The sequence below is a fragment of the Falco peregrinus genome, chromosome 7, assembly GCF_023634155.1.
Source record: "Falco peregrinus isolate bFalPer1 chromosome 7, bFalPer1.pri, whole genome shotgun sequence".
NCBI lineage: Eukaryota > Metazoa > Chordata > Aves > Falconiformes > Falconidae > Falco > Falco peregrinus.
Genome location: NC_073727.1, coordinates 41,297,273 through 41,309,315, shown reverse-complemented (window position 1 = coordinate 41,309,315; position 12,043 = coordinate 41,297,273). Strand labels below are relative to the sequence as shown.

The 12,043-nt window shown below is 44.0% G+C and overlaps 1 protein-coding gene across 8 annotated transcripts in view; it reads right to left on the bottom strand.

Moving 5' to 3' along the window:
* Positions 1–10,697, bottom strand: part of ADGRG6 (adhesion G protein-coupled receptor G6) — a 112,757-nt gene extending 102,060 nt beyond the window's left edge. For 2 of the 8 annotated variants that reach the window (XM_055810345.1, XM_055810346.1), the window contains exons 1-2: positions 10,154–10,680; positions 3,964–4,064 (exon numbers count right to left, since the gene is read on the bottom strand). In XM_055810345.1, the coding sequence (XP_055666320.1) occupies positions 3,964–4,064; positions 10,154–10,155 (103 nt within the window). In that variant the 5' untranslated portion in view covers positions 10,156–10,680. Of the gene's footprint in view, positions 1–3,963; positions 4,065–9,336; positions 9,360–9,628; positions 9,921–10,153 lie in introns of those variants that run through there. The other 6 variants (XM_055810347.1, XM_055810344.1, XM_055810343.1 and 3 more) reach the window with 6 other exon arrangements.
* Between the last annotated feature and the right edge of the window lie 1,346 nt (positions 10,698–12,043).

The window sequence follows — 12,043 nt, the reverse complement described above, 5'->3', positions numbered from 1 at the left end:
TTTTGGGTAATTACGTATCTATTGATGACAGAAAGTAAAAACTTTTACAAGGATGTTGCAATCTCCCCAAAATGTGCAAGTGTTCAAAAACCTGAAGTTCAGTACTGGCAAGAGACTTGAAAACAACATTGGAAAGTAATTATGCAAACTGGAATGTGCTTTTAAGGTCAATAAAAAAACTCCAGTTCTGCTTCTGGGTTATCACAGAAAGCACAGGCAAAACCAAGAGACAGTACAATATTGAAATATTAGACATTTTGCTATGAGAGCAGAAAAGCCAAAAAGCAAGGGGAGACTAAACTGAACATTTTTTGTGAGGTTACACACACCTGAAGCTGCCAGTTTTTACTTCCCATATTGAACTGCTGCTTCCATATGTCAGGTGAAAATGAGGCCATTGCAACAGGACAACCACCAACACAATTTTGTAGGCACAGCAAAAGCGCTGTCATATTCTGAGAAGTGCAAGTTCCAATGGATGTCCTCATTTCCCAGATTTTGAGCCAAACCAGATTCTATATGGCAAAGATTAGGGAAGCACTACAGAAATAAGGGAAGTCTGGAAATCACCTAATGTATTTCTCAGCCCCAAGGAAGGGCTATAGATTTAAACCATTTCTGGCAGATATTACTAAACATTCCTAAGGACTGAGATTCCCCAGTCTTCCATGGCAATCTATTCCACTGCTATCTATACCTTTTGATGAGATGCCCTCTCCTCATCTATCTTGCTGTAATTTAAGCCCATTCTTTTTGCCCTTTCAGCTGTCCAGAAAGATCCGTCTATCTGTTCCCACTGCAGCTATCTCTTTAAATATTCTCAGTTCTTATGCATTCCCCCTTCTGCCTACTCTAGACCAAAAAAATCTCAGTTCCTTCTGCCTGCCCCCATTAGTTATGTATTCCAGAACTCTATTCACTCTTTTTGTTCTCTTTTAGGCCCTCTGAAACGAATTATGTACATACAAATGGAAAGTTAAGAATGTCTGAATCTCAGATAAAAGCAGATTTAACTACTTCTGTTTAAAACACCATGATTGTAACATCTCAGCTTCTATACAGTCCCTCCACTGGAAGATAGGCAAACTGTTTACAATAGAGGCAAGACATACCATTCATCATTATAGACAGGGAGACTGAGGCACAATTAAATGACTCACACAAAGCCATCAGGGACACCTACCACAGACAGGAATGGAAACCTGCCAAGTTGCTTACTGAGCTGCTCTGTAACGTCACCCCATGTCACAAGGCATGACCTGAAGCCAGTAAGCCAGAACAGTTACAGCTGCTGAGATTTTAACTAAAGTATGTTCTACAATTTCATAAATTTTTTTTAATAATTTATTTCCGTCTTTCTGTTTTAAGTGTCAGACTCCATCCACTGATTCCTCTGAGGTATCAGGCCTATACTTTGGGATTACACTCCACTGCTGCATCTGTTCATTAGTACTTAACTGATCAATTTGTGGCTGAATATCCTCTTCACAGACCATCCTGCCCCTGTTCTAAGTTTTCCGCTGTGTAATCCTTCTCCTAAACTTTGTTTCTGAAAGCAGGCCAAGTCTCACAGTTCATCTCAAGTTAAACTATAACATTATCACTTTTGCATTTTTTCCATGTCACAGCATGACTGACATTTTTATCCTTATGAATAGCCCTGTAAATAATCCATAAAACCTGTACCTGATGATCTTAATCCCTTGCTTATATGTGACCTCCTCTAGGCAAAGCTTAATAAGCCCCAATAGCTTTCTAAGCTTACAGCTCACTAGTGAAGCTGGATGAATGTCAGGTTTTATGATATTTCTACTGTAACTTCAGCAAAGCTTAAGCTGCCAGAGATTATGGATGCCATATGAATCCACAGCCAAAGGGACCAACACCTTTCAAGAACAGACAATAAAAAATGCAGGAGCAGCAGTGTTTCTCACCTTGTCTGCCTTGCTCAGTTAAAAACTAACAGATGAAAAGACTCCATTTTTGCAGTATAACCTATGCTTTTACATCAACATAAAAAGACACATAAATCCTAAGGGTCTACAGGCAAGTGCTGCCAAATGACAGGTTGCTGTAAAGGTAAATGCCTCATTTTCATTTCATTTGGTATTAACAGCAGACTATCTGTGATCTCTTTCACTGTTGAACAGCAAACATTTGTCTATTGAACCTGGGTGTTTCCAGCATACCTTATTTACCTACTCATCATTCAGGAAGATAGGGAAATGTCTTTTCCATTTACTGAAAGTTTTGAAGATTGCAAATCTTTTCCAGTCAAAACAAGAAAGAAAAAGACCCCAGGGGCATGTACTTGAGATGTAAAGACCCAGGTTCAGGTCTCTGCTCTGATTTCCATCAGAGACCTGGTTCTGAGCCTCCACATGCCAAACCCGTGCCTGAGAAAAGAGCTCCACCAGTAACTATAACAGAGGAGACTGAATTAGCTGAACACTTTGGCTGCTTTTACCAATGCAATGGCACCAACCACTTCATTGGTGAAGTAGTTAGTCAGGGGCATATATGATTTTGTAAAAGTGTATCTTGGAGTTTGGCATAGGGCTTTTGATCCATCTACTTGTTCAGTACCAGCACAGGTAGCAATGATATGCTGAGATTACCTGAATGCACTGGTGAGCTTGTAGTTGGCTTTCTCTGTCCTCACAGCATACTGGCTAAGACCCTCCGGCTCATGGGACTTACCCTTGCTGTGTCACCTGCATTTTCAATAACTAAACTTTTATCAAAAGGAATTAGCAAAGACTAATGGTCTTCGGGTCTTACTGTTCTAGTCATTCCATAACAGCCTCCAGCAGCTGTAAATTAGCGCAGGTTTTGCTGATTACTTTATGGTGAGGCTGGCAGCTGCATGGCCCAGTACCACATACAGCCCAGCAACACAAGGACACAAAGGTCACCACCGAATGGAGCCATGGGTGAGAGCTGGGACCTAAGAACATTTCTGGCTACACAATTTAATGGAAATGGAAAGCACCTATTAAAGTGACATAGAGCTGGAAACTGCTACCACACAGCTACTGCATCGCTTTTTCCCTAAATAAAAAGTGCGGGTTTAAAAACAAAGCAAAACCCAACCCCCTGCACTTTTTATTTAAAGAAAAAAACAATATCAAAGAAGTCAGAAACTCTTTCTATATATAAACCATCCTTTTTCCAATGGCAAGTCTGTAACAGCAACACTACCCATTTGATATGGAATTAGCTAAGCACTACAAGCTGCTCCAAAATTTTCATATGCTCCAGAATAAACTCCAGAGGTTTTTTCCAGTAAAGCAGCTGGAGCTCCTAAAATACTTTGCACTCTAGTGGTTAGGAAAAGACATTTAGTAAATGAAATCTCTCATTCACATGTTTAAAGAAAACAGTCAGAATATGTTACATTACTCTGTACTCAAGTGTCACTACAGACCAAGATGATTTTAAGTTTAAACTGATTGTTCTTTACAGTGTATGATTATCTTATGCACGTATAGCTTGCTGAGGAATGTTTCTATTATTTGAATCATAAAAGTGTTTAAAAATAATAAGCATACTACAGTTATTTTACAGCTTTGAACTAGAGTGAAAGGTTACTGAATACACAATCTACAGGCACAAACAGTACTGTGGAAAATGGAAGAACTACATGATTACTCACAGTATTCCAACCAGAAGAAATTCAAAAGAGAGGTAGGTATTAATGAGGTAAAAGCAAAGGAATGATAAAATGAAAGAATTCAAAGGAAAAAAAATCAATAACAGCAAAATTATAAAAAACAACAAAAAGAAAATTCAGCAGTAGCAGGAAATAGGACCCAACCTATCACAGCTAATGATTATAACACATCACTTTCCTCAAAATATTATATTGTACATAATTCAGTCATATGTAAGCATAGTCCTTTGTAATCAAAACTTTGGCTCCTAGACCATTTATTTAAGTGGGAAGATTATACGCTGACTTACCTGCTTGTTGCATGAATATAATATATATGGTAAACAAGCAGAGACAGTGCTGCAGCTTCCATTTCCAGTGATAGCACCACATTTCACTTACATGAGACATCCTGTAGAAAAAAAGCAAGCAAGAATTCAGCAAGCTTTACAAGTCAAGAAAGTGAGAAAATACTCTTGTTACTCAAACTAGTAACTACCAGTAAATAAAGTAGCACTTGAAAATTATGGATGGCCCTAGTGTTACTTAAACAGGGACAGAAGTCTCTATGCTTGCTGAAAAGGGTCAGAAATGATGCTGTCTGGTTCTTAGTGGACAACAAAGTGGAAGACTGGTCAGGGCTGGGCTTCTAAGCAGATAGGTGTGGGTGGTGTTTCAGTAAAAGAAACAGCCCATATGTTGACAGTCTGAAAGAGTTTTTTTGGAGGCTGCAAAGTTTTACTTTACCTATTTACATAATTTACATATACAAATACATCTATGCTGTTCAAATATATGTATATATAAAATACATAGATATTTGTTATTAACTATATGAAGATGGTAGGTGAGAATTTGCCTCTGCCCTTAACCAGCCTTTCCATATTTTTCACTGCTAATATTTTGATGGCTACAAACTTTCTGCTGACAACTTTAATGAAAATCCTGAAACTTTCCTAGCCAAAATCTAGGGGCTCACCTGTGCTGTCAGTGAAGTCAGGGACATCTTTATTATTTAATAAACCCAATGCAATTATATAAAAATATTTACCGGTTATAGCTTGAAGTTAAAGTTTCCTTTGCCTTGAAGCACACAGGACATTTAATGGCTAAACCAAAATGTTTCCTCCATAGTGGGCAGAAGAGGAAGCAAGAAGGACTCTTAATAAATTTGGTCAGACTTTTAACCATGTATCCAAAATGAATGGTGCTCCATTACATTCCGGTATCATTTCATTCAACAAGTTAGCAACAAGCAAAAGCAAGCAACAAGTAATGAAACACAACATGAATTATTTTGACCAACTTCTACTCCTCTTATGTGGCCATGGTCACTGGCTTTTGTTTGGTAAGGTATTATCTGCTTACACTGGGAGAAAACATCTAGCAGAATCCCCAAAATATTTCACAAGTCTATTCCCACCAAGATTATGTGAAAAAGAACCACAAATGAATAGTCACGAAGAAACACTGATGAACACAAATGTCTTGCAGGTTAGTGCATATTAAATACAGAAAAAAGAAAGGCATTTGGAATGGCCACCAGTATGATTTATCAAGATGAAAATGCGAAAGAGGTAAGTGAAAGAAAGTACAGAGGTCATGCTCAGTGGCAAGAAAAATTAATTTTCTTAAACTTGGGAAAATAATCTTCCTTCTGCTCCCCACGCATTGCTGTGAACTTGCCAGTGAAACCTGGGAGCAAATGTAAATTCTTTCCCAGTATCAGCTCCTGTTTCTTCCCAAAGTGGAATTCTGTAATGTAGACAAGCCAAACTTAATGCAGCAAGATAAACCATTGTAAAGGAACAACAAATGTTTCAGTTTTAAAAGTCGTAGTTCATCAAACCACTCCTGTGGATTAGATGCCAATGGGCCCAGGTGAATGGCACTTCAATAGACTGCTGAAATCAGTTAGGTTTCCTTTCAGTGCAGTGTTACATAGCACAAATGTCTGACTACAAAAGAAGTCCAGTTCTTTATAGCTAGTTGTATCAAATTAGGAATCTGAAACTGATTTATTTTTCTGAGATATTGTAAAGTCAAACTTAACAAGTGTTGAAGACAAGCACAAAATACTCTGGGCTCTGAAATACAAGAATCTCTTTGATGATGCCAGACATGCAAAATAACCAGATTATCAAACAATAGAATTATTGTCCTTCAACTTAATGACCCAAAAATACCTATTACAGTCTCAGACAACAGAATGCTGAGGTTTAGGAACAGTTACTGTTCAATGTATATAATTCATAAATCCACAGTATCCTTAATCTTACTTTAGAAAAAGGACTTTGAACAGAAGCCCTTTAGTCCTTTTAAAGACATTAAAATGGTTATATGCAAACACATGCAGCATGCATATATACTCACAGAGTAGTAAGATGGAAATGCTGAGGATAACAGCATGACATACCAGAGATATGGAAGAATGTTGCTGTTTCTACAGAAGAGTTTGCAGCTACTGGTAAAATACATGCCAGCCTGCTGCATGATCTACCAATGCAAACCTATAGAAGTGGTTGCATTACTGGTTTTTGTTTGTTGGTTACTTTTGAGCAAGCAGAGTTACAGTTACCAGACTAGGAAACAGTCACAAACAATTGTTTAGTAATTCAGAAGAAATCTGTGTTGGTTTTCATTGTATTGGTACATTTTCTATGTGTTACGGCAATCACCACTTCTGATGTCTCTGTGAACTCAGCTGGAGTGTTTGCTTATTGAATAGCTGGATAATCCAAGACACAACTTTTGAGATACTTAAGGAAAAACAACATGACAACTTTCTGCTGCCTAGGTCTGGAGTGAATCTACCCAGTCACACTGCCTTTAGTGCCCTTCTTAAAGAATCTGAGATTCTGCATTAGTCTGAGAACACTATTTTATTTGGCCAGTTTCTATTTGTTAATGTTTACTTGCATTGTGATAACACTTACAAGCCAGTATTCCACAGTGTTAGTTTACTGTTTGATTCCTCATCCTCACTCTTGTAAAAAGCATGTCAAGAAAGATTTAAAAAACATGGATAATCAACAACAGAGCAAAGCATAAATAAGTGCAAGCAACAAAGCAGAAAGGAGTAATTACAAAGACTTCTTTTCCCTGGGAAAAAAGGCTAGATAATTCTACAATTTTTTAAAAAATAAAAATTAAAATAAAAAAATACAATAATAAAAATCAATTATCCACCAAAATAAATAGGTAAAAAATAGCAAACCTGTCTACGCCACTTATATTCCCTACTGCTGAAGGAAAAAAGAACTTTCTTTACACCACATCATGTCACTTGACAAGAAAAAGAGGTTTATCAAATCCAAATAAGAGTGACCACAAAAGAAGCATGCTACCAAAAGACTCCACTAATGCAGGCACCATGAGTCAGACCTGGTTTTTTTGGAGAGGACTTTTAAAGATCTATGTTAAAAAGCATAACCTCTAGCTGAGTGCTATAAATGAGTGAGGAAATCAGTTATTCACATGTTTTTGAGATCTTGCATAGACAAAAAGCCACAATTCAGAAACCTGACTGCTCACAGCCTTACACCATGAGGTGTGTCACACCCCTGTTCACACAAGCAGTTATCAGGGGTAGAAGTCAGCTAACACATTGCCAACAAAAAGTCTTCTTCCATAACAAAATCCATCCCTGATACTTTTGTAATATGACATCCCAATTGGCAGACAGTTACGAAAAGGAGCCAGAGCAGCTGTTAAATACTTCCCAGGCATCAAAAAAACTACTTAGTTGCAGATATTATTCACCTGTTAATACCCACTATGATTATATTTATTATAAGGTTCATTTTCTTGATTATTAGTGTTAGTAACAGCTAGAACTGAATCCAAACAGCATGAATAATTCAATAGAAAAATTGGCAAACAATTCTGGACTGGTTTATTTCTTGTCAAGGGATGATACAGTCCCCTGCTACAACAGCACTGACTTGACGGCCCAAGAGACCCTTTTGGTCTTGTGCTGCTATTTTAAATAGTACTAAAAGGATGTGTTCTGTCATTTAATATTCATCAATAGCTCAGAGAATGGATATCAGCACAGCAATGTACTAAAATACACGAAGAGTTTAAGTAAGCAAAGCAGTCCATAAAAAAGAGCTCAGAATATATATGGATTATTTCAGTCTTTAACCCTGGATACATTAGAATTGCTGAACACTGTTCATACTGGGTTTTCCTCTCTATTTTGTTTCAATTTAAATGAAAAAGCCCTGTTCTGTCCCCAGCTGGTAACATGCTGGTAGCTCTGAATAAATAATTGTAGATTGTCAAACACAGAACCAAAACAACATTTTATTGAATATACTTGGGGACTATTAGGACACCTAAGCTAGGAGTACATCCATTACAGTTGGACATACTCTTATCCCTCCTAACATTTTTTTTTTCTTTTAAGAGCAGAAAAATTAGAAAGTGACCTTCTCTGGAGTATGATAGAAGAACTACTAATTTTTCTACGGACTTGCATTATTCCATTGTAGGCACTGTGCGACATGACCAGCTATGCACTCTAGCTACCAATTCAATATAGTCCAGTCCACAGCTACTTTCATTTCCTATAACATAGGGAGACAATGAGCTTATTCACAATTCATTCCAGAAGAGCAAAATTTAGTAATTTATCTAAACCATAAATGGATCGTAACTTGTCATAGATCAAGATGAAATTAGTGGGAGTCTTGTTACATCTAACCACTGAACCTTTTACTCTCTACATGCCAGCAGCCAGACATTATCACCTTTTAGGGAGCGCACAACTCTGCAAGAAGATATACACAGAATGTGAATAATCCTGGAGCATTTGTATACTGTATGGTCTCAAAACATGCAATACATATTTGAATACACCATCTTCCTTGTTCAAAGCCTCGGCAAAGTTCCCTGGAGTAGGATGTGAATTCTGCCTCAGGCAGTCTGACATGACTTTCTTTGGTCTTTGACATGTCTAAAGTTATTAAGGAAAAATGTTGCTGACGCTTTGAAATTAAAAGAAAATTAACATCAATTTCACATTTTTTTCTCATGGAAGTTGTAAACAAAAAGATTTTAAGCTTAATCACTCTTAAGTGGAACTACAACAAGTGAAAGGTGATTACCACTCACAGTTCAGTCCCTGCAGGCTAACAGAGGAGTCGATTTTAACTTTGAAACCCTTGTTTTCAACTCTAGTACTCGAATGTCTTGAAAGATTAATTATGCAATACCACTTAAAACTTTCATTTGGTTAAGCATAACATGTTCCTAATTATTCTTACAGTCGACGTTGAAAACTCCCTCACACTCACAGAAAGAGATGAAAAAACCCAGGACACGGCCTTTTAATTTAAACAGTGCCAGCTCTATCAGATCTGTCTGAGTCCCTTGGCTTTCCATTCAAAATGAACTTTTCCCAGTTGGAGGCAACCTAATCTGCCGGTTGTTTGCAGCTCGGTAGCAGTGCAACACTAGCTCTTTAGGAACTCTTTCTCATCTCAGCCTTAACTTCACCGTGCACTGTTAGAAACCCCCACCCCTCGCCCCTTCCCCTGACTGCCTTCGGTCCAGCCTTAACTTCACCGTGCACTGTTAGAAACCCCCACCCCTCGCCCCTTCCCCTGACTGCCTTCGGTCCAGCCACAGGTCCCCCTGGCTGCCAACGCCTAACCCCAAACCTTAGTACCTTGCCTTACCTTCGGTGAAAGCCTGTCAGTGAAGGCAAAACATCGGGGAAGGTGCCCAGAGGCCACGGCAGCGGCCCGCCCGGGGCCAGGCGGCGTGTGTACGGACGGTAGGGAAGGAGGACGCGGAGCCACCGACCCGCCCGCGGCGCCCCCGCCGCCTCTGGCCCCTGGACGGCGGCGGAGCCCCGCGCTGCCTCCTCCTCTCCGTGCGCTGCGGCGAGGAGCGGTGGGGCTGGGAAGGTTTTATGGAGCCCGCCCGGCCCTCCCTCTCCCTTTTTCCCTACTTGTGCTGGCACCGCACCTGGAGGGCTGGGAATGGTGCCTGTGCTGGACGGGGCTCCTCGACGTGCGCGACCACGGCCCCGAGGCCGGGCCGGGCGGGTGCCGAGGCACCGGCGTTCACAGCGGGCGGCGAGCGGGGCCAAGAGTTTCGCTCCTTGGCTCCCTGCGCCGGGAAACTCACCAGAGCGGCTCTAAGGACGGGATTACGGTGCTCTGGGAACGGCCGCGGCCGCCCGGGCCCCGCTGGGGAGCCGCCGGCGGACCCGAAGCCCGGCCGGGGCAGAGCGCTGCCTGCCCTGCCCTGCCCTGCGAGCGCCCGACGTGAGACTCTCTCGTTTCCCCATTCCTTCAGCCCTACCCACCTGCGCGGCTCAAACCTGACATTACACACCAGCTACTACGGGGGCGGAGGGTGGGGGGGAAGCCCTGCTCATAGGCCGGGGTTCCGTGCCCCACGAAGGAGCCCGCGGGGGATATCGCGGTCCCCGAGCGCCGCGGACGGCAAGCCGCAGCCCTCGCCCCGGAGCCCGGAGAGGAGACTTACATGGTGACATTACGGGGCGGCTCTGCTCCGGGGCTCAGCGACCATCCTCCCCCGCTGCCGCTCGCGCTGCCTCTGGCCCGCTCCCTCGCGGGCTCCTCGCAAAGGTCATCGCTGCTCGCCCACCTCTTCCACGCCCGCCCCCGCACACGCCGCCCGCAGCGGCCGGGACCGCGCCGATCCGCTCCTCCTCCGCCGCGGTGCCCCCCCCGCGCCGGGACGCGCCTCTCTCGGCACAAGTCGGGCAAACTTCGGTGCCGAGGGAGCCCGCCCCCGCGGAGGGCAGCGGCCGCCCCGCCCGCACATCCCCGCGCCGGGGCCTCAGGTGGCGGCGGCGGCTCCGGCTCGGCCCCCGGGTGGCCCGGCCCCACCCGCCGCGCGGGGGGCAGGACCGGACCCGCCGAGGAGCCGCCGCCGCCGGGGGGCCCCGCTCCTCCGCCCGGGCCCCGCTCCCGGGGAGAGGGGTGGCTACCGGGACCCCGCCGCCAGCGACCCCCGGCGGGGGGCGCCACGGGCGGCACCACACGCCACCCTTCCCGCGGTCGCGGTCACGGCCACGCAGCGCCCCGGCCCACCGATAAGGGGCTGGCCTTGGGCTGCGCGGTCCCAGGCACATTTACACCCCTCCAGGAAACAGCAGCCACGGGGCCGCAGCCACCCACAACGGGCGCGGGCCCCCTCCCAGGAGATGCCACATGGAGGGCACTACCCTTGGCGGTCACGGCCTGCTGGGCACGCCGCCCCTCGCAGCATCCCGGTGGCAGCGGGTCCCCGGGGGCAAGCAGACACCGCACACCCCGGCCCAGCCCGGTGCACAGCAGGGTGGGCACGCCACACCTCCGGGAAACACCCCCCCACCGTGTCCCAGAGCTGCTGACACAGACCCCTGGCCACTGACAGTGCGTGGATTGTCTCCGGGGCACAGACCACACTGCACTTTGGATAGGAGACAGGTGGAGGTTACACATCTCTGACCCATTTTCTGATGCACACAAGGCTGCGTGCTGCTCGCACACGCAGCACAGGCCCACACCCCACTCCTGCGTAGCTTTTCTGGAGGGCGGCAGTTTGCATCATTTGCTAATGATCCTGAACTGTTCAGCTGAAACCTGTAGAATGTGGCACTGCACTACAGCAAGGTAGGGATACATAGAAATGATAGAAACGGAAACACAGAAAAACACACGAGCACAAAAGAAGTCCAAAATTTTCACCCTACTCCATGGATCTGAGCTGGCTTAGGAAGGATGGGGGAAGAGGAGATCTGGCGTAGGGAATCATTCAATGAAGTTATCGGCCTGCAATGGCAGTTACAAGCAGAGTTCCTATTTAAAAAAAATAAAGAAAACATCACTAAATTTTTCATGAACTTTATACTGAGCATTAATATTCACTCATTCTGGTCAATTTTTACTATCTGTCTTTCAAACCAGTAAGCTGTAGGCTTGCTTGCATTGTAACTTCCCGGCACTGGACACGAGGTCGGGAACGGCTGGGCTGGGTTAGCCAAACCTACATGGCCAGCTGTGACTCAAAGGCAGCACGAATGACTTTGTATATGGTCGGCCTTTTCTCCCTGTAATGAGCTCTGTGTTCTGAGTAGGTATTGTGCTGCTTTCCACCCTGCTTCTGGGTCTAGTGTCACACAGGGGATCCCCCCAGGGGCAGTGGGAGGCACAGGGAAGGGTACGTGCCAGCCTCCAAGACTCATAGCCAACTGCCCTATTGCTTTCTGTAGCAACCTGCTCTATTTCTGCATAATGTCCATGGAGGTCAACTTTATATTGCACTTGCAATGAGTCCAATGTATCAATGCACATAAGACATACTCTATTATGTGCAGTCAGTTTATGCTTGGGCAATGAACCTACAAGTTCTTGCCACCTGGGTTAA